This window comes from Rhodotorula paludigena (assembly GCF_050403205.1).
Source record: "Rhodotorula paludigena JCM10292 DNA, Rt_paludigena_JCM10292v1_ctg37, whole genome shotgun sequence".
Lineage (NCBI taxonomy): Eukaryota > Fungi > Basidiomycota > Microbotryomycetes > Sporidiobolales > Sporidiobolaceae > Rhodotorula > Rhodotorula paludigena.
The window spans coordinates 15612-42891 of record NW_027481421.1 but is presented as its reverse complement, the minus strand read 5'-3'; the positions used below and the strand labels follow the sequence as shown (position 1 = coordinate 42891).

The 27280-nt window shown below is 64.6% G+C and overlaps 10 protein-coding genes across 10 annotated transcripts; 6 read left to right on the top strand and 4 right to left on the bottom strand.

The window, feature by feature from the left end:
* Positions 1–91: 91 nt before the first annotated feature.
* Positions 92–1243, top strand: JCM10292_000273 (SDR family NAD(P)-dependent oxidoreductase; the record flags this gene model as incomplete). Its single annotated transcript, XM_076650536.1, has 6 exons — positions 92–207; positions 268–678; positions 737–788; positions 846–936; positions 991–1148; positions 1205–1243. 6 exons carry the CDS (start codon positions 92–94, stop codon positions 1241–1243), a joined length of 867 nt encoding a protein of 288 aa, XP_076503868.1.
* Positions 1244–1290: 47 nt separating this feature from the next.
* Positions 1291–4235, bottom strand: JCM10292_000272 (uncharacterized protein; the record flags this gene model as incomplete). The annotated part of the gene is made up of 13 exons (XM_076650535.1): positions 1291–1763; positions 1825–2037; positions 2110–2521; positions 2575–2822; positions 2950–3042; positions 3103–3326; positions 3388–3422; positions 3477–3626; positions 3682–3736; positions 3802–3878; positions 3941–3997; positions 4081–4126; positions 4198–4235. The coding sequence occupies 13 exons, from the start codon at positions 4233–4235 to the stop codon at positions 1291–1293; spliced, it is 2121 nt and encodes a 706-aa protein (XP_076503867.1).
* Positions 4236–4546: 311 nt separating this feature from the next.
* JCM10292_000271 (O-fucosyltransferase family protein) lies at positions 4547–6619 on the bottom strand (the record flags this gene model as incomplete). The annotated part of the gene is made up of 4 exons (XM_076650534.1): positions 4547–4580; positions 4645–5815; positions 5877–5967; positions 6026–6619. The coding sequence occupies 4 exons, from the start codon at positions 6617–6619 to the stop codon at positions 4547–4549; spliced, it is 1890 nt and encodes a 629-aa protein (XP_076503866.1).
* Positions 6620–7084: 465 nt separating this feature from the next.
* On the bottom strand, positions 7085–9039 carry JCM10292_000270 (WD40 repeat domain-containing protein; the record flags this gene model as incomplete). The annotated part of the gene is made up of 8 exons (XM_076650533.1): positions 7085–7370; positions 7459–7577; positions 7643–7731; positions 7815–8111; positions 8192–8270; positions 8353–8650; positions 8715–8831; positions 8903–9039. The coding sequence occupies 8 exons, from the start codon at positions 9037–9039 to the stop codon at positions 7085–7087; spliced, it is 1422 nt and encodes a 473-aa protein (XP_076503865.1).
* A 331-nt stretch (positions 9040–9370) lies between these two features.
* JCM10292_000269 (uncharacterized protein) lies at positions 9371–13365 on the top strand (the record flags this gene model as incomplete). The annotated part of the gene is made up of 8 exons (XM_076650532.1): positions 9371–9416; positions 9505–11395; positions 11451–11796; positions 11865–12072; positions 12175–12836; positions 12902–12954; positions 13016–13085; positions 13291–13365. 8 exons carry the CDS (start codon positions 9371–9373, stop codon positions 13363–13365), a joined length of 3351 nt encoding a protein of 1116 aa, XP_076503864.1.
* A 408-nt stretch (positions 13366–13773) lies between these two features.
* On the top strand, positions 13774–17509 carry JCM10292_000268 (uncharacterized protein; the record flags this gene model as incomplete). The annotated part of the gene is made up of 13 exons (XM_076650531.1): positions 13774–14580; positions 14661–14743; positions 14805–14956; positions 15038–15160; positions 15279–15426; positions 15525–15611; positions 15672–16017; positions 16101–16234; positions 16355–16447; positions 16507–16842; positions 16914–17050; positions 17122–17208; positions 17280–17509. 13 exons carry the CDS (start codon positions 13774–13776, stop codon positions 17507–17509), a joined length of 2763 nt encoding a protein of 920 aa, XP_076503863.1.
* A 552-nt stretch (positions 17510–18061) lies between these two features.
* JCM10292_000267 (uncharacterized protein) lies at positions 18062–18791 on the top strand (the record flags this gene model as incomplete). The annotated part of the gene is made up of 3 exons (XM_076650530.1): positions 18062–18214; positions 18372–18482; positions 18669–18791. The coding sequence occupies 3 exons, from the start codon at positions 18062–18064 to the stop codon at positions 18789–18791; spliced, it is 387 nt and encodes a 128-aa protein (XP_076503862.1).
* A 139-nt stretch (positions 18792–18930) lies between these two features.
* JCM10292_000266 (uncharacterized protein) lies at positions 18931–19238 on the bottom strand (the record flags this gene model as incomplete). Its single annotated transcript, XM_076650529.1, has 2 exons — positions 18931–19138; positions 19207–19238. 2 exons carry the CDS (start codon positions 19236–19238, stop codon positions 18931–18933), a joined length of 240 nt encoding a protein of 79 aa, XP_076503861.1.
* A 293-nt stretch (positions 19239–19531) lies between these two features.
* Positions 19532–22224, top strand: NAR1 (iron-sulfur cluster assembly protein NAR1; the record flags this gene model as incomplete). Its single annotated transcript, XM_076650528.1, has 7 exons — positions 19532–19552; positions 19791–19907; positions 19972–20084; positions 20163–20244; positions 20310–20434; positions 20488–20832; positions 20913–22224. 7 exons carry the CDS (start codon positions 19532–19534, stop codon positions 22222–22224), a joined length of 2115 nt encoding a protein of 704 aa, XP_076503860.1.
* A 2005-nt stretch (positions 22225–24229) lies between these two features.
* CDC23 (anaphase promoting complex subunit CDC23) lies at positions 24230–27110 on the top strand (the record flags this gene model as incomplete). The annotated part of the gene is made up of 8 exons (XM_076650527.1): positions 24230–25000; positions 25057–25205; positions 25267–25477; positions 25561–25747; positions 25833–26012; positions 26126–26290; positions 26431–26596; positions 26723–27110. 8 exons carry the CDS (start codon positions 24230–24232, stop codon positions 27108–27110), a joined length of 2217 nt encoding a protein of 738 aa, XP_076503859.1.
* Positions 27111–27280: the final 170 nt, after the last annotated feature.

Here is a 27280-nt window from a genome sequence, read left to right as displayed (position 1 = left end):
GCTGCTACCCATCGCGTGGCGTCTACAAGCCTTTGTTCCCTGATTCCGCTCGCCTGTCCCCACTTCCTGTCTCATCTCATCGCCAGCAGCGATGAACGCTCTCGACGCTCTCTGGGGCAGCAAGCCGGCAGGACAGCCCGCTGCACCGACTTCTGCACCGACGAGCGCCCCTCGCGGCCCGCTGCATGGCCGCGCGTTCATCGTAACGTACGCCTCGAACACCCTGTGCAGCGCCTCGGCACGCCTGCTGACCAAGCTTGCACACAGAGGCTGCGGTTCCGGTATCGGGCGAGCTGTGGCGATCGTGCTGGCGAACGCAGGAGCGCGGCTGGCTCTCACGGACAAGGACAAGGAGGAAGGCGCGACTCTTTGCGCCGAGATTCAGCGATTGCACCCCAATACCGACCTCGCCTTTGCCGGACTCGACTGCCGGGACGAAGAGGCTGTCGGCAAGCTCGTGCGATCGTTCAAGCGCACCTTCAAGCGGCTAGATGGACTTGTCAACTGCGCCGGCATCAACCTTCCGCTTCCGCCGGCGCACCAGCTCGGCATGGACGCATGGAATTTGACCATGGACACCAACGTGAAAGGCACCTTTGCCTTCTGCAAGCACTACATTGCCGTTGTGACGGCTGACCACGACGTTCAGGACCCGCCGCCTGGAGGCTACGCCATCGTGTTTGTCTCGTCCTCCGAGCCAGTTCTGAGTGAACGTACTGACACACGAACCTCATAGCAATATTGGCAGCAACGCGAGTTTGGAAGGCATTCCGCAGCTTGCCGCTTACGTGCATTTCACCGGTCTTTCCGCTGCGTCTTCCGCTCGCTGATGATCACTCCGGCAGTGCGCGTCTAAGCACGCCGTACTCGGCATGTCGCGCGCCCTGGCCAAGGAGTACGCACAGCAGAGCATCCGCGTGAACGTCGTCGCACCAGGTAGATTGTCTCCGTTCTGCACGGTCAAGCTTGTAGTGACTCTTGCCTACGCAGGTCCCATCGACACGCCTTTACTGCACAACATGTTTCAAAACTCGGCACTCTCGCTCGATGATCTCGTCGAGACTGTCCCGATGCGCAGGGTGGGCGAGCCGGTCGAGGTTGCCAAGGCCGTCGCGTTCCTCCTCAGCCCCGACGCAAGCTTCATCACGGTGAGCTTCCACGTTCTGCTTTTCGGTGTTGTGCTCATTTGCGCTTGCTATGACAGGGAGCGGTCCTGCCTGTCGATGGCGGTGTCACAGCATGAGGACTCCCCCCTTGTAGAGCCTGGCAATGACCTGCGTACGAACTCGTCTACCACGCCTGGCCCATCTTCCAATCCGCTCCACCCGCCTGCGCCTTTGAGTGAGCACCCGAGGCGGGCGGATTAGCTCCGGAAGCTGCTGGAGCCGGCACCGGTGCACCCTTACCCCAGCCGAACCAGCCCGCGAGCCCGCCGCTCCCGCCTTCGCCTCCGCCGCCACCTCCGCCAACGCCGCCATTATCCGGATCCGTTGTCGCTGGTTGCGTCTCGGCCATGCCAGGCTGCTGGGCGTGCTGAGCGTGCTGGGTGGCCGCTGCTGCCGCTTGCCCGCTCGCGAGAGGCGAGCCCCAACCTGTCGTGCCGGTCTGAGCGGGCGGAGGCGCGGAACCGGCTCGAAGAGGCGGCGCGACTGGCGAGAGTGGGTAGGACGGGCGCGGAAAGGCGTTGCCGAAAAGGGCTGGGTCTTCAGTCGCGAAGGGGACTTTGGGGGTCTGCGAGGCGAGCGGCGCGGTGAAACCAGCGGCTGCATCAGAAGGGATGTCAGGTAATGCTGGAAAGTGTACAGTAGACATGGGCAAGCGCACCTGCACCGGGGAATCCTGCTGCTGCTCCCCCTGCAGCCGCCGCCGTTGCCAGCTCGCGCTCTTCGCGCTCCTGCTGCTCGCGCATGCGCTTGACATACTGCTGAGCCCCCCAAGGTAGGTTGCGCAGAGCGTCGGGAGCTTGCGCATGGAAGCCGTGCGGCTGACGAGCGCGAGGTGCGCGATTGGGAAGGCCGTGCCAGAAAGCGCCACCGTCTGCGGCCGCCGAAAATGAGCATGGCGAAAACATTGACGAGACGGTAGCGAGCGTAAGAGATTCGAGCACACCTTGACGTCCGGCAGCAGAGGCGTTCCATCCCCCGGGCAAACCCGTCGCGCCCCAGCCCTGAGGCACATTGCCGCCTGCTGCTGCACCGCCAGTCCAGGCCTCCCAACCGCCTCCTCCACCGGCACCCCCTGCCATAGGACCCCAGGCATCAGGCTGGGCGTGTTCGCCAAAGAGTGGCGGATCGCGCCAGCCGGCTCCGCCATTCGCCTCGTAGGCATTTGCACCCCAACCTCCGCCGCCTCCAGCTGCTACCGCGCCACCAAAGCCCTGCCAGCCCCGTCCGCCGCAAGCACTAGGCGATGGGTGCGCTGCGGCGGCGAAGCGGGTGTATTGAGACGGGCGCTGCGCGCGAAGGTGCGGCTTCGAGGAAGCTAGACGCGCCGGGATGCCTTGACCACGAATCTCGAAGAGCTGCGGAACAAGGAGATTTAGCTGGTAACGCCTCACGTCAGAAGGACACGCACGATGCCCGCCTGCAGCTGAGCTTCATCCTCGACCGGCACAGCCCCGCTCGTCTCGAAGTGCAGCAAAGCGTTGGCGCCGAACTCTTCGATGGCGTACTTGGCGAGCTCCTCACGCAGACGCTGCGTCTCCTCCTGCACGATGAGCTGGACTGTTGCCTTGTCTTCGGCGGACAGCGTCGAGAGATCCGGAACGCCCTCGAGCGGAAGCGCGAGCGAGATGGGCTCGAATGCGGCTGTGACGCTTGGCGCTGTAGAGCAGAAACGTTACTCTTGCAGTAGAAAACCGCGAAAGGGCTGGCTTTACGATTCGCTTCTTGAGCTGACGTTGGCGGGCAGGTCAGCCAGTTGTTGGAAGACGTGTATCAGAGAACGTACTGAAGATGAACTTGCGGAGTTTGTCAGCCGTGTGGGCCTTGTTTGCCGAAGTCGTGCCTAGCCCCAGACTGCTGAAGCGTTGTTGAAGCTCGGCTGTCAGCCAAAGAGCGCGTCAGCGGAACTCTCACGCAAGTGCAGACAAAGGCAACACACGCTCGTACTCGAGCTCATCTTCCTCGTACGGACCGAAGCCATACTCGACCCGCTCTCCCGGGCTCATCAGCTCCAGCATGTGCCGGTCGGCATCGTTCAGCCGCCAGAACTCCGGGTCGTCCAGGAGCGAAAGCGGGCGGTTCGGGAAGCGCTTAGGACGGTGAGGCGGATGTGGCTGATCGTGCGTCAGGCCGAGAGCGTGATTGTACTCCAACAGCTCACGTCTGTGTACGCGAAAGGATCAATCGCGCGCAAGGGGATCCGAGAGGTGCCTGCTGAACTCACCGACGACGATCCGCAAAGTCCGCGAGCTCCTTCTCCTGCATGAATGGTCGTCAGCTTCGCGCTCTTCGGCGAGCGCAGCCGACGCGTACCTGCGCCTTCCTCTTGTCCTCGAGCTCTTTCTCTCTGAGCTTGAGCATCTCCGCTGCCGTCAACTTGACCTCCTTCTCTGCCTCTTTCTCACGCTCCTCCGCCTGCTTTGATGCTCGCGTCTTGTTGTAAGCGACCAATTTGTCGGGTTGCTGCGGCAGCCGAGGCGGATTAGCACAGACCTCGAAATGGAGCGAGAAGACGTACTGGCCCGAGGCGCTTCGCTTCGAGCCTTGCTACGTCTGCCTTGAGTTTGGCCAGGCTGTAGGCGCCCCCGCACAGGTCAGGAAGGACCGCCAGGGACAGGAAGGCCCGCGGTGAACGTACTACTCGTCCTCCTTCCACTCCTTGTCAAGCAGCTTATCCGCCGCGAGCTGCTTCTGCAACAGCTTTCGCTGCTCTTTCTGCATCGATAAACGAGACAGTCAGCTGTTGCAGACCTCGCCCGCGGCGAAAGAAGCTGTACCTCGACCTCCTTGGCGAGTTTCGCCTCGTCCTTCTGTTTCTTCTGCTCAGCAGCCTTCTGCGCGAGACAAATTGAAGGCGGAGAGAGCTTCAGCGGGTGCTCGAGACGACGCTCATACTCAACACTGCAGATGGCCGCACCGCCTTCTCCTCCTCGACCCATCGCCGGTGCACCTCCGGATGCTGCCTGTCGACCGGCAGGGGAGATCAGACCTCGTCGCGTCAGGAAACGGAAAAGAGAGTGGGACGAAGACGCACCACGTCTTCGCTCCCATCTCGAAGCCTTTGAACGGCATGACGGAGCGGAACGCCGTAGCGTCGAAGCTGAAGCAGCGGGTAGCCACAGACTTCTAAGCGAGCACGAGGCACACGAGCGCGGAGACAGACGAGGACGGAGGACCAGCAGCGCGCGTCACCCAATGAACGGAAGACAATGGGGCGTCCGTCGTCCCCGGACGACCGCGGCGAGGCGAGATAGGAGAGAGCTCGAGGCCAAGGAAGCATGCGAACGTTACAACACGGGGGCACAGCAGTCTATGTACCTGCAAATGGAAGCGGCTAGTGGGATACAAGGGGGATGCAGAAGCTGAAGAGGAAGGGCAGCAGTCTAGATGGCTGTCTCGACGAGACCGCCGCGCCAGCTGCGAGTGAATCGATAGCACGTCAGCGAATGGTCGACTTATGTAGTCAGGAAAAGGGACGCACTACTTGACGCGCACTCCGGCAAGGTGCGAGAACGTCGAGCGGTCCGTCCCGACAAACGCTCGACCGCGCGCGAGGATCGCGCCGTCGAGCATCGTCGGCCACCACCCTCCGAGCTTGTCCTTGGTCTCGAACGCCTCGTGGTCGAGCACCTTCCACCCGAGCGCGCGCACCTCCTGCACAAACTCCGAGTCGCCGCGCTCGTCCGTCGTCGCGACGACGGCATAGTCCTTTGCGGCGAGGCGGCCAAACTTGCGGAACGCGGCGCGCCCCGGCCCGGTCCACCCGTGCGGATCGTCGAGGCGCGCCTGGAGGCGCTCGCGCACGCGCTCGAGCGCCGCGACGTATTTCTCGAGCGCGGTGAAGCCCGTAAACTCCTTGAAGTCGCCGCGGCGGAGGTGGATCGTGATGAACGGCGGGACGGCCGACGGGCGCGAGACGCCAAAGAGCGCCATGAGGTACTCGTCGGCGCGCTGCTCGACGGCGTCGTTGAAGTGCAAGTACTGGCCCGCGTTGATCCAGCTCAGGCCCTCGCCCGGCACGGGCAGCTCGAGCGCCTCATCGGTGATAGGCAGCTCTTCGAACATGACGGGCCCAAGGAAGAGCGTGTTGTCGAAGCAGGCGATTTGGTCGTCTGGCGGTGCAGAGTTGACCGGGTCGAAGCCGCGCTTGAGGTTGTCCTTCGGGACGGCCGTCTTGTTCTTGCTGCCGTCGGGGAGGAGCTGCTGCGGGATCGACTTGCGCTGGATCTCCTCGACCCACTTGATCTTGCCCCACACGTCAAAGTCGAATAGGCGCAGCGCGTCGAATGCGAGGTCGAACCCGCCTATCCCGCGCGCCATCGAGCGCGGAAGCGCCCAGTGGTCGATCCAGATGTCGTGCAGGTCGAACGACCACGCCTCGAGGTTGGCGAACCCGACCGTCGCTTCCTGCACGGACCAGCACGACAGGCGCTCGTTCTGCGGTCCCTCCGACTTGAGGTCGATGGGCTTGACGCGGCTCATCTCGACGGCCGGGATGTGCGACTCGGTCCAGAACCGCGCAAGGTCGTAGAACTCGGTGATGTCGGTCGGAGCGCCGTCAATGTGGACGGGGATGAGGGATGGGATGATGCCGACGCGGTTCGTCATTTTGGCAAAGTAGAGCATCTTCTGAATGCTGATGAGCTGGTTCGCTGCGGGTCCACAACGACGTCAGCAAAATCCGGTTGACTGCTAGTGGCATGAGCGACGCACCATGCCCGCCGTACGCCATCGCAGTCACGTATCGCAGTCCCGGCTTGAGCTGCTCCCGCAGCGTTGCTCGAGGCTCATCGTAATTGAGGATCTGCGGGTCAAAGTCTCGTCAGCGGCACTTTGACGATCTGTCGAGCACGCCGGCGCACCTTGGAGAGGTTCAGCGGCTTGTGAACCGGCTCGTGCTCCCACGCGATGCGACTATACCGCAGCGCGTTCCACCTCGTGTAGACCGCGCCCTTCCAGCCTCCGGCCCCCACTGCCTCTCCCTCTGCGTCCTGTGCCGAGCGAACCGCGCTCCCAATCGAAGCGAGGAAGACGGCAGCGAGGAGCGCGGCGAGGAGTGTGCGGCGGGTTACACGCCTCGCGAGTCCCGCAAGCCATGCCGAAAGAGGTGCCTTGCTCGCACCGCCCGCAGAGGGAGTAGGCCACCCAGCGCTGCCTGCGCTGCTGCTGGCAGAGCGCGAGGACGACGCCGAGCCGTTGAGGAGCGCCACGGCGCGGGCAATCTCGTCCTTCTCGTCAAAGTCGCTGCCGGCCGAGCTCGAGCTGGGCGACGAGGGTGTGCGAAAGTCGTTCGGGTCGGGCGAGAGGTCGTACGCGGCGTGGTCTGCGCGCGACGGGAAGCGGCCGGCGTTGGCGAGGTCGGGCGTGTATGGCGAGCGCAGGTGCGCGGGGAGGAGCGGATCGTCGAGCGCGGGCGAGTTGGCCGGCGAGGGCGACGGCGGGGGCAGCCCGGGCATGCTGAACCTGCTGCGTGCGCGAGCAGCAGCAGACGAGAGGTCGCAGGACGTGAACGACGAGCGGAGCGACATCTCCAACGCGCGTGAGAAAAGTGATCGGAGCCGCGCGCGCCTGGGAACGCGCAACGCCTCTCGCGCGAATCTCCCAGCCAGCAAGCAAGTGCAACGGGAGCGAGAGCAGCACGCGACACTCTTGCCCAGCCAGCCAGCCGACCCCGCCAACACCAGCGCCTTGTCGTACGCCGGCGTGTCGCGGACAACCTCTCGTCGCGTCTCACGTGCAACCGCACCTTCCCAAGTCGGCCCGCCCTGTCCTCTCGGTCCGGGAGCCGCACACACACTCGACAACCTTGTCCTCCCCGAGTGAAACAAGAGACCTCATCCGCGCTCGCTCTCGCGCGCGAGAAATGGGCAGCAGCAGATCCAGGAGTCTGCATTTCGGCATGTCGGGCCGGCGTGGACGCTTTACGCCGTGGGTGGTTGGCGGCTGTCTTGCGGTGGGTAGACGCTCCATAGCGAGACCTTGCCCTCCTGTCCGCCAGCCGCGAGCCACGCCCTCCCCTCTTCGCCGCCGCTGTCGCCCTCGCCTTCTTCCTCGTCCTCGGCATCACGGCCAAGGAGAGCTTCGCTCAAGCGCGTCGTGCTCCGGCGATGCGGCGCGAGCGGGGCAAACGAGAGCGACTGGAGCGCCGTGCGGTGGTGCGACAGGACCGCGAGAGGTTGCAGCGTCTTGGCCGAGTACAGGCGCAGCCTGTCCGATTTGCAACGTCAATCCCAGATGACCCGATCAACCATCATGGCAACTGGAAGAGACGATTGAAGAGAGAAGGGAGACGCACTCGCCGTCCCACCCAGCGGTTGCGAGCAACCTGCCATCGCTTCGCACCGCGACAGCCGCTTTCCCAGCTTGAGTCGTCCCCTCGACGTGCATGCGCGGGAGCGCAGCTTCCTTGTCGTTCTAGAGGCGGTTGAATGCAGGAGAATCAGCCATGAAAGGACTGGCAGTTGGGGCGAGCGGCGGACCAGGTCAAAGATGCGGTATTTGGCGATGAAGTGGTCTGCACCGACGGTGTAGGCGAAGCGCAGGTCGCGCGAAACGGCGAGCGACATGACTGCATGACAAGGAATCACCCAGAAGAATCGTACCCGTCAACGCGAGCTGACGCAGGCCGAAAGGATGAGCGTCGCCGCGCACCTGCGTCGCGGTGGCCCTTCTCGACCCACACGAGCTCCCACCCCTCGCTCTCCTCGACCATCGTGCCCTCTCGCGGTATCCAGGCCGCGTCGCCGTTCTTGCTTGATGTGCGCTCGAAGCTCCGTGTGGGCGTGAAGCGGAAGAGGGCGAGCTGGCCGGACTCATAGGCGATGAGGAGGTGGAGGGACGCAGGTGTAGCTGGCTTGGACGCTGGTGTAGAGGAGACGGAGGGAATGGACGGCGAAGCGGAAGCGGTGGAAGCCGGGAGGTGAAACAGGTGAAGGGCCATGACGGTGCCTGTCACCGCCCGCGAAGCCTCAATTCAGAAAGGCGCTCTCGTGGTTCCAGCTGAGCAGCGCAAAACGTGGGCAGCGCACCTGTCTTGGATCCGATGAACGCGCCTGCGCCGACTGAGCGATGTGCGCGCGCCTTGCTTGGAAGGTGGAAGATGTCGACCTGTGTGCGTCGGAACCGTCTGCGAGTTAGCCACTATCGCGCGCAGATACCGTAGAGGCACACGACAACGCGTGCGACGCACCACCTCGTCCTTGGTCAAGCTCGGCACGGCAACCAGTGCCTCGTCCTCCTCGACCTGCTCCTCCGCCTTCGCGCCCTGTCCCTCCAGTGATTGCGATCCAAGCGGGCACAAGCTCATGCGGCAGAAGTTCATCGCGTTGATATCGAGCGACCACACGCGCTGGACATTGGTCGAAGGGTTTGCGGGCGAGGGAACAGCGATTGCAGGGCTTGAGACGGCGAGCGATCGAATAGGCTGCGCGGACAATGCGGGACTCGAGGGGAAGCGATAGAGGTGGACAAGGTTGTCTCGACCCTGCCTACGTGCGTTTCATGTCAGTTGGCAGTAACTCAGAGACATGAGAGCGAAAGAGCGGAACGAACGTGAGCAGCCCGCCGTCGTGCTCCTCGAGTCCGAGCACGCCCGCTTCGTGCGCCTTCCAGAAGGACAGGGGACGTCTCGTTGCGAGATTCCACGCTGCAACAAAGCCGTCTGTGTCGCTGCAGCGTGCGAGAGAGGGGGGTCAGCGGGTGCTCGTCCACTCGAGCGGCTGTAACGGGCGTCGACTCACGCGGTGTAGAGGATGCGGGTGCAGGCGGAGAAGTGCACGACGGAGAGCGGGGCTGCGTGTGCTCGCAGGATGCACCAGGGCTCTGGCGGACCCGTGCGAGGACGAGTCCGGAGGGCGGGAGATGAGAGCTGCGCCATGGTGTCGGAGCCAGCTGCGAGCGCGCTGAGAAGGCAGGCAGGCTGTACACGTTTCCAGCTAGCGGTCTAGCCGGTTCAAGCGGCCCAAGAGCGGCGTTGTCGCTGCGCGCCGGTTGCGACTCGACGCAACTCGAGTCGTCGCCATCTGTCGCGCTCTCGCCACACGCTTCGCTCTCTTTGCTTCTTGCGCACACAGACTGCCATGGCTCGAGGCCGTGGAGGATCAGCGAAGCCCTCGCCTGCCCGTGGAGGCGGCTACCGCGGCGGTGCTCGCGGCGGGAGGGGACGAGGCGGTGCTGGAGGTGGTGCTCCCGTCCGCCACGACTACTCGATGCTTGAACTCGACTATGCAGACCTCGTGAACGACGACGTGCTTGGTGCGCTTCCCTTCTTACCCTCACGCTGAACCCGAAGCGTGGTCGCACGTTCGTCTCGCCGCTGACCGCTGCCCTCCGCGATCGATAGGTTTCACCCCTTCGCCCGTATTCCAGCCTTTCCAACAGCCACAGCAACAGTCGGGACACGCGACGCCGAACCGCGGAGGCCGCGGCAGGGGCGCCTTCACCCCTTCGCGTGGCGGAGGACGCGGTGCTGCACGCGGCGGCAGCGCCCATTCGAGCGGGACTGCCAGCCCTGCCGGCTCGTTCCGCGGCGCGCGAGGTGGAGGGAGGGGTGGCGCAGCTGCACGCGGGAGGGGCGGCGGACTCGGGTCGCACTTCTCGGGCGTCGCTGCGAGAGGAGGAGGAGGACGAGGAGGGCGCGGCGGCGGCGGCGGCGGGTTCCACTCTTCCGGCGCGTCGACGCCGCGCTCGTACGGCGAGAGCGGCGGCATCAACCCGCTGCTCGTGCCCGTAAAGTTTGTACGCGCATCGGGCGCGGGACTCGGGACTGTCGGCGGCGAGGACGACCACACGCTGGACAAGGCGGGCGCAGAGGCGCCTCGGCCTCCCTCCCACGCGGCCCAGAGCGCACTCGCGGACGAGGTGCAGCGCCTGACCGTCGTCGAGGCGCCGCCGCCCGAAACCGCTTTCGAGCCCGAGCCGGCTTCGACGGCGACGATGGCACTCGACGAACTCGAAGATGCGCCCGATGCGGCTGAGCCCGTCTCGTATCCGGGCCTTGGATTGCGCCGCCCCTCTCCTCCTACGCCTGCAGCAGCGCCACCCGCCGAGACGCCCGAAGTCGCCGCAGACGACGAGCCGCCCCTGTTCGAAATCTCGGTCACGCGCTCGGAAGTGAGCGTCGAGCTCCCCGCATCGCTCACGCCACCCGCAGCTCTGCGCTCGACGGCACTCGAAGATGCAGCCGAAGACGACGACTCGTCCGAGGACGAGCAGATCGTCTTCCCGCGCCGCGCCGTCGCGCACGCCGACCCTGTCCTTCGCCGTCCCAGTCCGCCTCCTTCGTCCGCCCCGCCCACAGATGCCGTCAGCGCCTCGACAGACTTTACCGCCCTGCCCGCCTCTAACGCTCGCGACTCTGCAGCGAAGCAGGCTCCGAAGCAGCCGCATCAGCAGCAGCAGCTGCCCAAGCCGCAGAGCAAGAAGGCGCAGAAGCGCGCTTCGCGCAAGGCGCGCAAAGCTGGTCGCGAGCACGCTCGGAGTGGCAACTTGCACCTCTCTGGCGGGCGCAGGCTCGACGAGGACGAAGACGAGGAGGACGAGGATGCAGAAGAGGGTGCGCGGATGTTTGCGCGCTTCAACGGCACAGGCGCCGGGGCGATGGACGACATGCTTAGCGCCTCCGACTCAGACGACGGTACCAGTACTGAAGAGGAAGGACACAGAGACGGCCAGCCTCGCCGCGACGACTCTGACCTCGACTGGGGGTCCGCCTCTCCCCCTCCCGTCGGGCTCGGCGCGCGCAAGCCCGGCGCGCGTATGCGCGGGCGGGACAAGAAGTACGTGCAGCGCGCGGCGCGGGCAGACCAGCGCGAGGCCGACAAGCTCGAGCGGCTCGTCGCGGCGGGCGCGGCGCGCGAGGAGGTCGAGCTGCAGCTGGCGCTTGAGGCGTCGGCGCGCGAGGAGCGGCGGAGGCGCAGGAGGGCTGTCGAGGAAGACTATGCGGCGAACGTCGGCGAGGACGACCTCGAGGCGCTCCGGGCGTTTGCGAGCGGCATGGCGGGGTCGCTCGGCGGCTCGCACGAGCGGGGAGACGACCTCGACAGGCGCATGGCCGAAGAGGAGGACGACTCGAGCGAGTGGGGAACGTCGAGCGAAGAAGGGAGTGAGAGCGATGAGGACACGGCGGATGCGTACGACCGCCGACTCGCGCTCGAGGAGGAGGACGACAGCGACGAGGTCGACTCGGACGTCGAGCTCGAGATGGAATACTCGCTCGGCGATGCTGATGGGCGGTGCGTTCTTTCCAGTTGCCTAACTGATGCTTTGAGACCTGACAATCCCGCGCAGGGTGGAGCACTCGCTCTCGATTGCCTCGTCCGACGGGGAAGACTCGTCCTTCGACTCTTCGCTCTCGTCCTCGACCGACTCGGACGCCGAGCTGTACGCGTTCGAGTCTGCGCTCCTCGCCGGGCAGAAAGTGCAGTTCTCGCAGATGGGCGAGCGCGGGCACGGCGGGCGCAAGGCCGAGCGCGAGAAGAAGAAGGAGCGCAGGAGGGAGCGCAAGGGCAAGGCGCGCGAGGTGGAGCTGCCAGGCGGCGAGGACGAAGATGAGGACGACGATGACGATGCGATGCTCTTCACGGGCAAGGACAGCTGGGCCGATCGCGATGAGGACTACATCGCCAAGGTGCAGGTGCGTGGTCTCTCTCACTGCTGCTTCGCATCGCTCTTCCCGCTCTGACACCCTTTTTTTGATGACAGGCTGCCGTCCGTTTCAACGCCGACCTGCTCGAGACGGCTGCAGGCGGTCGCCAGAACCGCCGTGCGAACCGTCGTGAGCGCAACAAGCTCTTCAAGGCCGTCTCGGAGGGCAACTTCGATGACATCGACCTCGGCGACGACATCGACGACCTCGACGAAGAGCTTGTCGATGCGTTGTTTGCGGAGGAGGAGGAGAACGGCTTCGGCTGTAAGTCAGCTTTTACGCGATCGCTGTCGTCCCAGCTGTGGCTCGCCACGAACTGCGCGGCTGCTCATTGTCTCGGACGAATGCTCACAAGTGTCTCCACAGCGTCAAAGAAGCAGCGGAAAAAGGACAAGTCGTTCGGCGGCGCCTTCTCGGCCTCGCTGGCCGCGCAATGGGACCTCGACCGCTCAAAGAAGGCATCAAAGAAGGCACAGCGCGCAGCCCAGCGCGCGGCTGAGCGCGAGGCGGAATTCCGCGACTCGTCATACACGACTCGAGGCAAGGCGGGCAAGAAGGGCTTCTCTGCGGGCGCGGCGCTCGAGGGCGGGTCGTCGAACGACGCCGCCGTCGTCAACTCGCGCATCCGCAAGTTTGTCCAGTACGACCTCGACAGCAGCTCGCTTTCGCTCCCGCCCATGTCGAAAAAGTCGCGCATCGCAGTGCACCTCCTCGCCGAAGTGTACGGCCTCAAGTCGCGCTCGCTCGGCGCGGGCAAGCACCGCTTCCCCGTCCTCGAGCGCACGAGCCGCACGACCATTGTCGGCGTCAGCGAGCGCCGCGTGCGTGCCATTGTCGGCACTGCGGACGGCGAGGAAGAGCTCGACGCCGACGACTGGGGCGCGTGGGGCCGAGGCGGCCGTGCGCGCAAGGGCAAGATGGCCGGCCTGTGGAAGGCGCTCGAGGGTTCGACAGGGAAGAAGGGCCGCGGCAGTGGCGGCGGCGGAGGACTCGCCAAGAACCACGAGGGCTCCGTCGTTGGCCAGGGCGTGCGTGCTCGCCCGCTCTTTCCCTCGCCGTTCAACTTCACTGACGCTGTGGCTCGTGTTTGCAGGCGGACAAGCTCGGCGAGGACAACGTTGGCTTTGCGCTGCTCAAGAAGATGGGGTACGTCTTGCCTGTCATGCGCATGTCTCAACTGCTCGCTCACCGTGCTCCTGCCTCACAGCTGGACCGAAGGCGGCCAGATCGGACTCTCTGGCGGTCTCGTCGAGCCAGTCGTTGCTCGCGTCAAGACGGTGAGTTTTCCGCCTCCTTGCCACCGCACACGACTGGGCACGCACGGGCCGGCGTCGCGGCGGCGCGCGTCGGCTGGTCGTGCTCCGCGTCTCATTTCGCTCGGCGGGGTACGACACGCTAACTCTTTGTCCCTCGCCGGCTCTTTCTTTTCCTTGCACTTGTCCATGTGCTCTCGGTACGACTCGTCGCGACACGGCACGACAGGGCAAGAGCGGCCTCGGGAGCGGGTTTGCAGTGTCGCGTATTGAAGCGTACGAGCTGGCGAGGCGCCCTGCATAAGACGAGCCTTTGTGATAGATGGACAGCTGCAATGTCCAGTTGGAAAACGTGTGCTCGGCTGTGGCGTCAAAGGATGACGATGAAGGGGACGAAGCGCGCCGACGCGCGGAGCGAAAGAGTTCGGCGAAGTCGAGCTGCGTCGAAGGGTTCGCTCGGACACGGCGTGCAGGCTCTGTGTGTGTGCGCGCGTCCTTGTTTGCGTGGCTCTTTGCTCCAGCCAGACTCGACAGCGCTCGCTCGACACGGAAACACTCGCTCCCACCGCAGCCGTTGTCTGCGCACTTCGCCTCGCCTCCGCAGGCTCCTCCCGCGCTTGAGTGTCCTCGCAGCACGCGCCTCTCTCTCGTTCGCCTCGACCAAGACCAGCTCGACCACCGGCCTCTCCTCCTAGACTGAACTGAGCACACGATGGCGACGAGCAACCGCGACGAGCGCTCGTCGTCGCGCCCTCGCGCCCCGGCGATCCCGGGCGCAGGACCGACGTCGTACCCGCCGACGAGCCCCAACCCGAGCCCGCCGCGCGTCCCTCAGCCCGCCTACGCGCACTCAAGCGCAGCCGAGACAGACCCGCTTGCGCTCGACACCTCGCCCAACTTTGGCGGCGAACAACACGGCTTCGTCTCGCACGACTTTGCCCCCCGCGACCGCCTCCAGAACTACTACGGTCAGCAGCTGCACCACCATCAGACCCAGGGCAACCCCGGCGACGAGGCGTACACGGCCATCGCGCTCGGCGAGCCGACCCGCTTCGAGACGCTGCACGGCAAGGCCGGCTCGCTCGACTACAGTGACGGCGGCGACCTGTCCAACTCGGTGCCACGCACGAGCCTCTCGACACACAACAGTCGCACGCAGCTCCGCGCCGCCGCAGCCGGAGGCGCCTACCTCCCGACGGGCGTTGAGGGTGACCCGGAGAAGCACGTCGACTCGCGGCCGGTCGTACCGGGGCCCTCGGTGACCCTAGGCCCGGACACGCGCCAGTCGGCCCGCGCTGAGCGCATGTACGGCTCGGGCGAGAAGGGCGGCACGAGCGGCGCGAGCACGCCTCGCTCGCGCAGCGCCGACCGCGGCGGGTCCCGCGGCGGGCTGGGCCAGTGGAGCGGTCCGGCAGGTGCCAACACGCCGTATGGCAAGCTGGGCGAATCGGGCGGGTCGAACCAGCCGAGCGGGTTCAACTCGGCCGCGTCGAGTAACCCGAACCTTCAGTTCGCAGAGGTGAGCAATCCTCAATTTCGTCTATGCCATCGACGCCAACGCTACACGTGGAGCGATGCTGACTCTTTCATCTTAACCAGGGCGACTTCATCCCGAGCAATGGCAACTGGTTCTCCCGCGCCTTCTTCGCCGTACTCAACTCGCACTACATTGTCCGCTGGATGTGCGCGAGTTCCGCATCCCTAGCTTCGCACGTCTCCGTACTGACTCGCTTGGCAACGCAGCATCTACATCGTTCCCATTCTGGCCATCCTCTGGATTCCGGCCATTGTGCAGTTCACAGCCAAGCCGGACGGCTCGATCTGGACGGTCCCTCTCCTGTGGTGGAGCGTGTGGCTCAGCGTCGTCTGGGTCGGCTGGTGGGGTGCACAGCTCGGTGCGTTCAGAGGACTGATGCGCGCCTGGATGCGTCCCGCTGAGTGCTCTCGTGCTGATACGGCTTTCTGCCACTGCGCAGTCGCTCGTCTCGGTCCGACAATCTTGAACAAGACGATTGGCATCGTTGCGCCCGAGCTGCGCCACTACATCGCCTATGTCAAGGCCGTCAAGTTCTTTGCGGGCATGGCCGGCTGGGCACTCAGTGCGTCTCTCGCCATTTGCCCCGTGTCGTGTCGACCCCGCGCGAGCACTCTCCGACCGTATCGCGTACGGCGTTGTGACTTCATCTCGAGCTGACTCCTGCGTCTCCACCGTCGCAGCCAACTGGGTCTCGTTCCTCCCGCTCGTTAAGTCGCGCGCGGACAGCAGCAAGTCGAGCAACACGCTCAACCTGATTACCCAGGGCCTGTTTGGCATCTTCCTCGTCCTCGTCATCCTCCTCGTCGAGAAGCTCATTATTCAGATGATGTGCGTCTCGATTCCTTTCTGGCGCGGAAACAACGGCGGAGTCACCCTACACACTCGACGACTTTGCTGAGGAGCCATCCTGACGCCCCTGCCCATAGCGCACACAACTTCCACAAGCGCTCGTACGAGGACCGCATCGTCGAGCAGAAGTTCCAGATCGGCGCCCTCGTCGCGCTCTACCTCAAGTGCGTCAATTCTGCTCCACGCGCTCCGCACAAGTTGACCCTGAGACGCTTGCATTGCAGCTCGCGCGACATCGGCAGGTCCGACACGCTCGACGGCGCGATGCGCCCGAAGAACAAGCGCCAAATGTCGGACCCGACGCTCCTGATCAAGAAGGCGCTCAAGGGCGCACAGCGCGCGGCGCAGACGGCGACGACCGTCATCGGCACGGTCGCGAGCGAGATCGCGGGCGAGCGCGTGCTCCAGCCCAACTCGCCCAGCTCGATGGTGACGAGCGCGCTGCAGAGCGCGAACAAGACGAAGCAGCTCGCGCGCCGCATCTACTACTCGTTCACGCCCCAGTACCGCGAAGGCATGGTTCTTGCCGACGTTTCGAGGTGCTTCCGCTCTCGCGAGGAGGCGGAGAGGGTGCGTTTCGGACAGCCCGCTGCCTCGCACGTCCGCCGCAGGGTTTCACTCGAAGCTGACCGATGTTGATACTCCGCGCAAAGGCATTCGGCATCTTTGACCGCGACGGCAACGGCGATGCGACGCTCGAGGAGGTCGAGATGTCGTGCCTCGAGATCCACCGCGAGCGTCAGGCTCTTGCACGCAGCATGCGCGACATTGACTCGGCTGTCAAGAGGTACGTGATCTCGACTAGCTCAGCCGGACATGCCTCGTTGCGGCATGCAGCGCAGCATGCAGCGAGAGCCGGTCGCCTTCTGCTGGTCAGGGACCGCTAACGTGCTTCCTCGCAATTCAGGCTCGACAACATCATCATGACGGTCTGGTACATCGTGGCGATTCTTATCCTCGCCGGTCTGCTCAACGCGAGCTTCAACACGATGATTGCGAGGTGCGCCTGTCCCGCCCCTATCCCTGCGCGTGGACTCCGCTCACACCGCGACTGGACAGTGCCGGCACGTTCATCCTCGGTCTCTCGTGGCTCATCGGTACGACGATGCAAGAGATCCTCGCGTCCATCATCTTCCTCTTCATCAAGCACCCGTACGACGTCGGCGACCGTGTCAACATCGACGGCCTCGAGTACGTCGTGCTCGAGATGCACCTGCTCTCGACCATCTTCAAGAAGTCGGACGGCACCGTGACGCAGGCGCCGCACTCGCTCCTCAACACGAAATTTGTCATGAATTACCGCCGGTCGGGCCCGATCTACGAGTGGTTCACGTGGGACGTCGACTTTGGCACGTCCTTCGAGAAGATCGAGGCGCTCCGTGCCCGCATGATCGAGTGCGTCTCCCTTCTTTGGCCTGGTCAACCCCCCGCATTGACTGATCCGTCCCCGGTGCGCGCAACGACAGGTTCCTCCAGCAGGAGCGCCGCGACTTTACGCCTTCGCTCGACATCACGGTGCAAGACTTCAGCCAGCAGGGCAAGCTCACGCTCGGCGCGTGCATCAACTTTAAGAGCAACTTCCAGAACGCTGCGCTCAAGAGCCGTGCGTCCACCTCGCCCAAAATGCTTTCGAGTCGCTCTGTACTGACTGTCACCCGTTTGTGTCATGCTCAGAGCGCCGCAACAAGTGGATCTGCGCTCTCAAGGTCGCCATGGCCGAGCTCGAGATCTATGGCCCCGCCGGTGCGGGCGACCCTGCTCGTGCGCTGCACCATGTTCCCCTCTTCGGCTCACGCGACATGTGCTGACGTGCCCTCCTCTGTCCCGCACAGCCGCTGCCCCCGACCCCGTGCAGTACACGCAGGTCCCCTGGTCCGAAGTCAAGGCCAAGGCCGAAGCCGCCTCGGCGGCCGCGGCCGACGTGCACGAGAAGGCGCGCGAGCACGACCCGGGGTTCAAGCGCGCGAGCGGGTTCGCCGAGGGCCTCATCGACGAGCACGACATCATGGATGAGGAGGCAGGGAGGGGCAACGGCGCGCTGAGGAGCAGGAACGTGCTCTGAGCGGGCGCGGGGAGGAGCAGACGGAGAAGAGGAGGCCCTGGTGGTCGACAGGCGGTCGGGACGGACGATTCGGTGGACGGACACTTGCATCGCGGCGATGCGCGACGCGTCGGATGGAGCGAGGAGAGCAGGCCTGGGGACGCTTGATGCGGTTCCCTCCCCTCTTTCCTCTCCTCGCTCTTTCCACTCTCGCCTGCGTTTTCGCCCTACCCTCTCTTTCCCCTCTTTTGCACTCTTTCCTCGCATTCCTTTGACACTTTCACGACCACGTACATACCACACACACTCGCTGCAACGACACGCCCGTCCGCGGGGTTTCGCCTTCTCTTGTCCTCGCGTAGGTACACGAGGATCGCTCCGCTGCCGCTGCTACTCTGTGTACACAGCCGAATGCGGACCGCCTTGCTCGAGAAGAGACACCCAGCACTGCGCGGCCAATCGGGTCGATCTGATCCTCGTCGCCTAATGACGTTGACGAAGACCAGCGGTTCCCCTCGCTCCCTCGTCGCCTGCTCTTGCTTCTTCCCTGAGCTCTCAGAGTTGTACACAGGAATGCTCTCTCGCACACTCGCACGCCCCGCCGCCGCCTCTGCGCTCTCGCGCCCGCACTGCGCTGCCGTCGCCGCTTCGGCGCGGGTGCCCCACTTCCGCGCCATCTCGTCGTCGCTCGCGCTGCGCAAGGATCCCGGCGAGGGCGTAGGCGAGGTGCGCCCTCTGATGCTCTCGTTTCAGCTTAGCCGAGCGCCGCTGACTTTCCGCTCGTCTCGCGCATCATCCACCTCCGACCCGCGGCTTCCCTCTCCCTCTTTCCGACGCTCCCGATCGCTTTCTCCTCCGGTACATCTGAGCGTCCTCCCTGCAGAAGAAGGCGGTCGGCGGTGACAACCCTGTCAGTGCGCGCGCAAAGGGCGTTGCAAAGGGCGTCAAGGGTGTCGCAGAGGGCGTGACGGGAGTTGCACAGGAGGTGACAGGCGTACGTCCACCTTCTCTTGTGTTCTGTGCTTCCTTCACCCCCTCCTAGCCGTGCGGGCGCTTTGACAACCGGCACGCCCAGCGCACCTCGTCGGTGGCTTGGGTCACCGCCGGGGGATTGAGTGCCTGCCGCAGGTGAGACGGTGAAAGAGCCAGACTGACGAGTCACAACGGACAGGAATCGCAGAGCAACCTCGGCACGAGCAAGAAGGTGCCCGGAGCCGACTCGCGGGACGTCCAGAACCAGGCGCGGGACCAGGGGATGAAGGAAGGACTGGCGCACAAGGGCAAGCAGCAGGGGGCCATTTGATGAACGGAACATGCATCTGCAACGCGAATAGTAGTACAACAGTGACTGTGGAGCAAGAAGCGTCAGCGCGTGTGCGCCAAACGGTAAGAGGGCGGCCAGAACGCACTCGCTGGAAGGCCCCATTTATTCCCGGGACCAGCTACCGCCGCCTCGACTCGTCCTCTGCCTCCTTGATGCGCTTCAGCACGTCCTGCGGCATGCCCTCTGGCCCGCCGTCACCGGGCACGGGCAGTGCGCTCCTAGACGAACCAGGCAGGCGGCGCTGCTCCTCGCCGAGAACGAGGCGCTTGTACAGCAGGATGGACGAGGCGACGAGGAAGGGCGCGGAGATGATGATTGCGCGGATTCTGTCGGCAAAAGGAGCGTGAGCTAAGCGTCGACTTATGCGTGAGAGCGACAGCAGAAGGAGACGGACCGTCGCCCGTCAGGGTTGAGCTTGCGAGCCATCCCGTGGAGTTGTTTGGGCTGTTTTCTGTACGCTCGAAGTCGTGCTGCTCCGTCCAGCGGATTGCGTGGGTCGAGTCGCGGGCAGAGCTTCTTCGGTGCTTCCTTCGCAAGGTCAACCTCGTACGAACCAGCTTCTTCCGCTGTGACGCTAGGCTGGGATCATCGAGACGTAGCCAGCGCTCGACTTGCACGCTTGTTCGGAATAGCAGAGCTCCTCGGCCGCTCTTCGGGTGCACAGCCGCCACTACTCGCGCTCACCTCAGCCGACTCGCTCGCAACTACGAGCGGCCGAGATGTCGCTCTCGTCGGGACTGGTGAGCCTTCGAGATACTTTCTACGGGGCGTCGACGGACCAAGGCGCCACTGGCCGCCGAATGCAGCTGGTACCCGGGCGATTGGTCAAGTCGACCGCGATGAAGCCTTTCCCGGTCGACTGTGCAGCCGAGCGTCCTTCAGCAGCGCTTGCAAGCTTATCTGAATGAGCTGCTGACATGCTTGCACCGCTCGCGCGACAATGCGCCCTATCGTCCTCCTCGTCCGACCCGGACTCAGACTCTCGCCGACCTGTCCGACTACTTGGCACCCTCACAAGCGTGCATCAAGCCCGTCACCTACATTCCCGAGGAGCCGACCCCTTCCGCACTCGACAAGCCCGCCGCAGCCGCTTCGGTTTGTCTCTTCTGCTTGCCGTCCAACCGTCCGCCCTTCAAGCTGACCCTCCCATTCGTGACAGGCCGAGATCGTCATCGGCGATGACTCGGGGTACTACGAGAAGGGTGCCGACGGCGAGCAGGGGAAGAAGCTCAAGAAGGCGGAGATTACGCTCAACGACTGCCTTGCGTGCTCGTGCGTCGAGACGATTGTTTCCGCGACAGCCCTTTAGGCATGGCCATTCACTGATGCACGTCGGTCTTCGATGCGCAGCGGCTGCATCACCTCGGCCGAGTCGGTTCTGGTGTCGTTGCAGTCTCACGAAGAGGTGTATCGTGTGCTGAAGGAACAGCCGGTGCGTTCACAAACACGAATCGAGCCGCCCTGCTCCCCAGCTGCTGACAATGCTGTGTGTTCCAGGACCTCACGCCGATCCTGTCGGTGTCACCGCAGTCGGTCGCGAGTCTCGCCGCGCTGTATGACCTCTCGCTCGCGGAAGCGATGCGAGGACTGAGGCGGTTCTTCAAGGAGCACCTCGGATTTCGGTACGTCTGTCGCTTCCACGTTGCCAGGCTCTTCTGACAACCTCTTTGCGCAGTCTTGTTTTCGACACGACCTTCCCTCGCGCCCTCTCCCTCCTCGAGAGTCGGCAAGAGCTTCTCGAGCGGCGGCACCATGCCTATTCGACCATCGCTGGCCCCTCTTCCCTCCCGGTACACCTGTCGGCCTCGACCGCCCCTCTCGAGAAGCCGACCAAGCTCACGCCGTCGTCCTCGTCGACGGCACCGCTCCCGATCCTCAGCTCGGCTTGCCCTGGGTGGATCTGCTACGCCGAGAAGACGCACGGTGATTTGCTGCCGTTTGTGAGCGGCGTCAAGAGCCCGCAGGCGATAGCGGGCGTGCTCGTCAAGGGGAGCGTGGTTGCCGGGCAGCTGGGGTTGAGGTGAGTGCTTGCAGACTGTTTCACGAAGCCGTCTCTCTGATGAACTCGAGCATCGGCGTTGACGTGCTCTGTTCTGCCAGGCCGGACCAGATCTATCATGTCGCCGTCATGCCTTGCTACGACAAGAAGCTCGAAGCCTCGCGCCCCGACTTCGCTACGACGCACAACCCGCCGCCCTTCTCGTCGGCGATCGAGCCCATCAGCGTGCGCGACGTCGACCTCGTACTGACGACGGGCGAGGTCGCCAAGATGCTCAGCGACAAGGGTCTGTCGCTCCGTGCGCTGTCAGGCGCGGACGACGGGTCGAACGGGGTCGATGGCGCAGAAGAGGCGGCGTACTTCCCATTCTCGGATCTACTCGCGCCGCCGAGAGGGACGTCGTCCGGCTCGTACGTGCAGGCGGCACTGTCTGCTCTCCTCACCGTTTCCGCGACCACCTCTTCGGCCCCCGCCGCCGCCTCTCCCTCCTCCTCCTCCTCGAGCCCGCCTGCCCTCTCCCGCTCCGACTGGCCCTACCTCCGCCTCGATCAGAAACTCGTCCGAAACGACGACTATCTCGAGTTCACGCTCCGCCTCCTCCCCACTCCCTACTCCCCCTCGTCCCCTGCCGCCGAAAAGGACAAAGGCCGCGTCGTCGCGCGCGCCGCAAAGTGCTACGGCTTCCGCAACCTGCAGAACGTCGTGCGCAAGCTCGCGCGCGACGCAGGCGTCTCTACCGCGCGCGGCGCAGCGGGTAAAGCTCCCGCCTCGAGCGCCGCCGCGCTCGCCAACGCGCGGCGCGCGGCCAAGCTCGCCGGCGGCGACAAGGAGAAGGAGAGGGAGCCCGAGATCGAGTTTGTCGAGGTCATGGCGTGCCCCTCGGGCTGCGTCAATGGCGGTGGGCAGGTTCCCCCGCCGAAGGAGTCGCTGCGCGCGCGCCGGCGCCGCCCGAGCTGGGGCTATGTCGGGCGCGTCGACGACGAGGGCATGCCTGATGTGGTCGGGGACGAGGTGCGGCGCGAGACGGGCGCGGCAGCGGGGCAGGACGTGCTCGAGGGCGAGGTCAAGGTCGTTGCGGACTTGGAGCCCGGCGCAGGGGACGAGGACCGCGTGCTGAGCGCCAAGGAGTGGGTGCAGCAGGTCGAGAAGAAGTACTGGTCCGGCGGCGCGGCGGCGGAACGTGCGAGCGTGGACGGCGACGAGGTCGACCTCGAGACGCTGCACCCGTCGATCCGGCCTTATGTCCTCTCCCTCCCCTCGGCCGCGCAGTCCGCCGCGCTCGAGCGCGTGCTCGACGCACTGCTCGCAGGCGTTGGCGAGGGGGCCTGGGACGCGAGGAGGAGGGAGCTGCTCCGGACGAGCTATCGCGCAGTCGAGACGGAGGAGGTCAACGGGTTGGCCGTGACTTGGTAGACGGTGCCTTCCTTTCCCTTCGCATTGCATCGCATGGCTTCGGCTGCATCGTTGCTGTTGCCTCTTTCTTCTGCACAAGTCTCGCTGAGAGAGATGGAGGGCGAAAACCGGCGGGGCGGCGGCGACGCAGTTGCTACTCGGGGCACGCGTACGAACGGCTTTCGCTGGGTGAGGACTCTGCCTCGGTGCAATGACGCTCTCACATCTCGTGAAAGGCAATCGAGTGTACTGGAAGGGGCTGCATTGCGGCACCGAGAAACTGGAAGGGAAGGTCGAAGACCTCGAGACCGACGATGCAAGGGAAGACAATCTGCAGGTCGAGAGGAACCAGCGTCAGTGCCGTCTTCCTATGCGACCAAGAAGATGCTGATCCCGTCGCGCCGCCACCGCCGCCCCCTCAACTCCGGAAGGAGGGGGCGTGATCAGCCAAGCCTAGGTTGACCTCCTTACTCCCTCCCGACCAGCCCGCGAAACCCTCCCTTCTCCTCTTCGCTCCAGAAGCGCACACGGCGGGTGATCCCGCCTCGTGAGTCCCGCCTTTCCCTCCCGAGCCCGGACCCTGCTCCACCGCACGGAGGGGCAGACCCGCTCGACGAGAAGGGAAAGAGAGGCTCTACCCACCCGCGATGCGGGCGCACGAGAGCGCACGAGCACAGCGAAAGACGAAGCAGAGACAGTAGTCCCCCTCGGAAGAAAGGTTTCCTGCCCCTGCTCCGCCCTGCACTATGCCAGCACGCTCCGCGCGCCCACTGCGGGACAGGCACAAGTCTCCCTCGTCCGCCCTCGCCTAACAAGCTCACACCGCCGCACGGCAGGGGACAAGACCAAGCGCGAGAGGTAGTCGGCGAGCGAGGCAGGCACGCCGTGCACGACGCGGAGGAAAAGGAGAAGAGAGGGCACAGAGGCGGGGACGTCGAGAGGGCCGCTGATCGGCGAATGGATAAACTGAATGCATCATAGGACGATGGCGGGAAAGCGACGGGATGCACTGCTTGACAGTGCACAAGTGGGAAAAGAAGCTCACGAAGCGGAAACGTAGACGCGTGTCGAGGAGCTGCGAGCGAAGGAGAGGAGCCTGTCGACAATGACACGAAAAGTGTCAGTGTGCGGTTCGCTAGTCACGGGACAGGTGCTGAGACGCCGCTGAGGCGAGACGAGCAAGTTATGGGTGCCTCAGAATGAGGTAAAGCTTTTGGTATGGTCCGTATGTCCGCATGATGTGCTCAGTAGCAGAACTGGAGTTGTGGAACTCATCAATGGCGAACGTGCTCGTCTCGCCTGGTTGTCGCAGTCGAGGGAAGTCGGGGAAGGAAGCTCACGGTGAAGAAAAACGGGGCGAGTCGCGCTGTCAACGTCCGCGAGCATGTACAAGCAGCCAGCAGAATCTGTGTAGGCATGAACGGGGTCAGCCTGCGGATCCTTCCACGCGTGTTGGATGCTTTGTTGCGCGATAGCCGACGAGGAGAGGGGTGGTGCCTTCAGTTGGTGATGCATGTTTGTTACACTGGATCTCCCTCACGTCGCCCTTTCGGTCGATCGGGGGTTTATGGGTTGTGTAATGTTCATCGCAGGGCGAGGAGAGAGGGGAAGAGGGGATGCGAGGGAAAAAGTGACGGACCTCGAGCAGAATGGCGACGGCGCACTGAGCAGCGACGAGTGCGGTAGCTAGACAGTCTGGTCCGCTGGGAGCGGTGCAGCCAGCTCTGGACTGTCCGCGCGAGAGCAAAGGCGAAGCGAGTGAAGAGAAGGAGACAAAGCCGCGCTCGCCAAAAGTCCGCGAAGTCGTCGACGCTGCCCCGACTTTTGCAGAGTGCGCGGTTGAGGGGTGCAGAGTGTCTAGTACAATCTCTATAGAAGGTCGCAGGTCTCGCCCTTGCTCCTGGCTGCAGCTGTCGCGTCTGTGTTGGGCGGTGCATCGCCTTGTTCAACGCGGCTCTCTTGCTCTCGTCACTCGCGCTCTCTGCTTGCCTGGACTCGGGCGTACGCCGTGCAAAGCTACCCACGCATGGCTGCGCCAGCCCCGCGCCCCTCACTCGCTGGCTGTGCGCCATCGCTCGCCTCCCTTCGCGCATCTCTCCGCGCTGCTTCCCGCGACTGCCTCGACCGCCACGTGCCCCAGGCCGCAAAGTGCGCCGCAGAGCTCCTCGCCGCACTCCCGCCTGACCCCGCCGCTCGCCAGCGCCGCGACCCGCGGCAGCAGGGGACCAGCACCGGCACCGCAACACCCCACCACCACCACCACGGCTCGCCCCATGTCCACTTCCGCACCTCGACGCCCGTAAAGACCCCCGGCGGGAGCACCGTTGCGAGCAGCACGCCCGGCGCCAGCGGTGTGAGCGCTCTCGGAGCGGGATCACCAGGACTCGCACCAGGGCGGCCCAGTCTCCCTGGCCTGCCCGCGCATCTCGGCGTCATTGGCGGCGCTGCCGGACCGAGCGGGAGCGGCGCGGGCGGTGGGCGCGAGAGCCTCGGCAGCGTCGTCTCGATGGGCGACGCGTCGAGCCCCGTCGCAGAGCGCAGCATGGCCGGCCTCGACGACCGCATGCGCATGCCGCACCTCACTTCGGCGGCGGCAGGAACCGGCGTTGCGTCCGCCGAGCTCGAACAGCTCGAGCTGTACCGCCAGCGCTCGGCCGAGCGCGACGAAGTCGAGCAGGACCTTTACGCGCTCGCGTCGGCGTACATGCGAAGCCACGAACTCCTGCGCGCAGCGCATGTCTTACGCGACTGCGTCGGCGGCAAGGCGCGGTGGCTGCGCACGTACGCAAAGTATCTCGTGCGTGTGCCGCCCTTCTCTCGAGCGCTTTCCGCGCTGACTGGAATCGTCGACAGGCGGGTGAGAAGCGATTGCAGGAAGAAGCGGGCGAGCTCCTCGGCGTCAAGGACCGACCCGAGATGAACCCGTACACGCAAGAACTGATAGACGAGATTGCGTCCTTTGGCGAAGCCGACGTCGTCAACGACGCTTGGCTTCTGTACATGTGCGTCGCCCTCTGCTCCTTTCGACCTTGCAAGCCTTCTCACCCCGTTCTCTCGATGCAGGCAAGCTCTCCTCTTTCTCTCTCGCGCACCGACTGCTCCTGCACCCATTCACCCGCGAGGGCCGTCCGGAGTGCATGGGGGCGCAGCATCAGCAGGGCAGGTCGACGAGCGCCTCGTCGCACTCGAGCTCCTCACTCAGTCGGTCCGCATCGAGCCGTACAACTGGAGCGCGTGGCTCAGAATTGCAGAATGTCTCGACGGGCCGGAAGAGGTGCGTCTCATGTCGCTGTCTGGTCGGACCCGCATCACCCGCAGAAACAAGCCTGATCTTCAGACGAGTCTTGTTGCGCACAGCTCGAAGCGACCCTCCCCTTCCTCCCGCGATGCTACCCGCTCCTGCTCTTCTACGTGCACGCGACGCTCGAGATCCACTCGGCGGGCGACGCGCTGCACGACGTGCTCGACGAGCTCGAGGGCGTCTTTGGCACGCAGTGCTCCGTCATCACGGGCATGCGTGCGCTCGTGCATTACCACGTGCGAGGTGCGTACGACCACCTCTCGCTCTTTTCACGATCCTGCTCCGCAGTGAGCACGGAACTGATGCGCATGTGAACCTTCTTGCACAGAATTCGACGAGGCGACGCACCTCTTCGAGTCACTGCAGCAGACCGACCCGTACCGCCTCGACGACGTCGACATCCTGTCCAACATCCTGTACGTGTCGGAGAAGCGCGCCGAGCTCGCCGCGCTTGCGCAGGAGTACTCGCGTGTCGATCGCGTGCGGCCAGAGGTGTGTTGCCTCGTCGGTGAGTCGGTGCTCCGTCCTTCTGCCAAACTGCCTCTTGACTCCCTACTGCGAGCTGGGGCGGTTCTGTGTAGAGTACGCTCATCACTGAGTCTGCTTCTCTCCCACTTGCAGGCAACTACTACTCGCTCCGGCGCGACCACGAAAAGGCCATCGTCTACTTCCGCCGCGCGCTCAAACTTGACCGCGGGTACCTCTCGGCGTGGACGCTCATGGGCCACGAATATGTCGAGATTAAAAACACGAACGCGGCGATTGCGAGCTATCGGCGGGCGGTCGGTGCGTATTCTTTCCTCGTGTCTGCTTCGATGCCGTCAGGTCAAACGACCTCGACGGCGTCATGTCTCTCGTCCGTGCCGCGCGTATTCGGCGTGGCTTTGCGCTGATCTCGAATCGCATTCTCCTCCCTGCGCGCCTAGACGTCAACCGAAAAGACTATCGCGCATGGTACGGCCTCGGCCAGACGTACGAGCTGCTCGGCGAGCCGTTCTACGCGCTCAACTACTACCAGCGCGCGACGGCGCTCCGGCCGTACGACGCGAGAATGTGGAGCGCACTCGCGACGTGCTACGAGAAGCTGATGCGGTGCGTCGTGGACTTGCTTGGTATCGGCTGCGGGCTCTCTGTGCGCGATTGGCGTGCTTGAGAGGCCGCCGGATGTCCACGTAGGAGGCTCGATGCTGACTTCGCCTTGCCCCCTGCGGCCCGCAGCATCCCCGACGCGATTCGTTCCCACCAGCGCGCGCTCCTCTCGACCGAGCCAGGCGACGGCTCGGACCTGTGTCTGCGCATCGGCAAGCTGTACGCCTCGCTCGGGCAGGGCGCGCACGCCGCAGCGTACCACCGCCGCGCGCTCGCCGAGGGGCTGCAGAGCGGCGCGGGCGCGGCAGAGATGGGAAGGGTGTACCTGTGGCTGGTCAAGTGGGAAATGCGGCTCGCGCGGGGAGAGGGCGCGGCGCAGCGGGAGGACAAGGGCGAGGGCGGAGACCTCGAGAAGGCGGACGAGTATCTGAGGGTGCTGGAGGGAACGCAGGAGTTCCGGGACGAGGCCAAGGCGCTACGAAAAGAGCTCGAGGTGCTGCTCCTCTCGCGGGAATAGTGACGCTGCATTGCATGCGCTTCCTTCTCGCAACAGTGTGAAGCCCTGGTCGTTCCGCGCGCTATCGAAGAGGCGCCCGTCGTCGCTGTCTTGTCCTCGTCTGGCAGGATGGCGCTTTTGACACTTTGCAGCCTGCCTGACGCAGCTACGTAAGCCCAAAGTTCGCACGA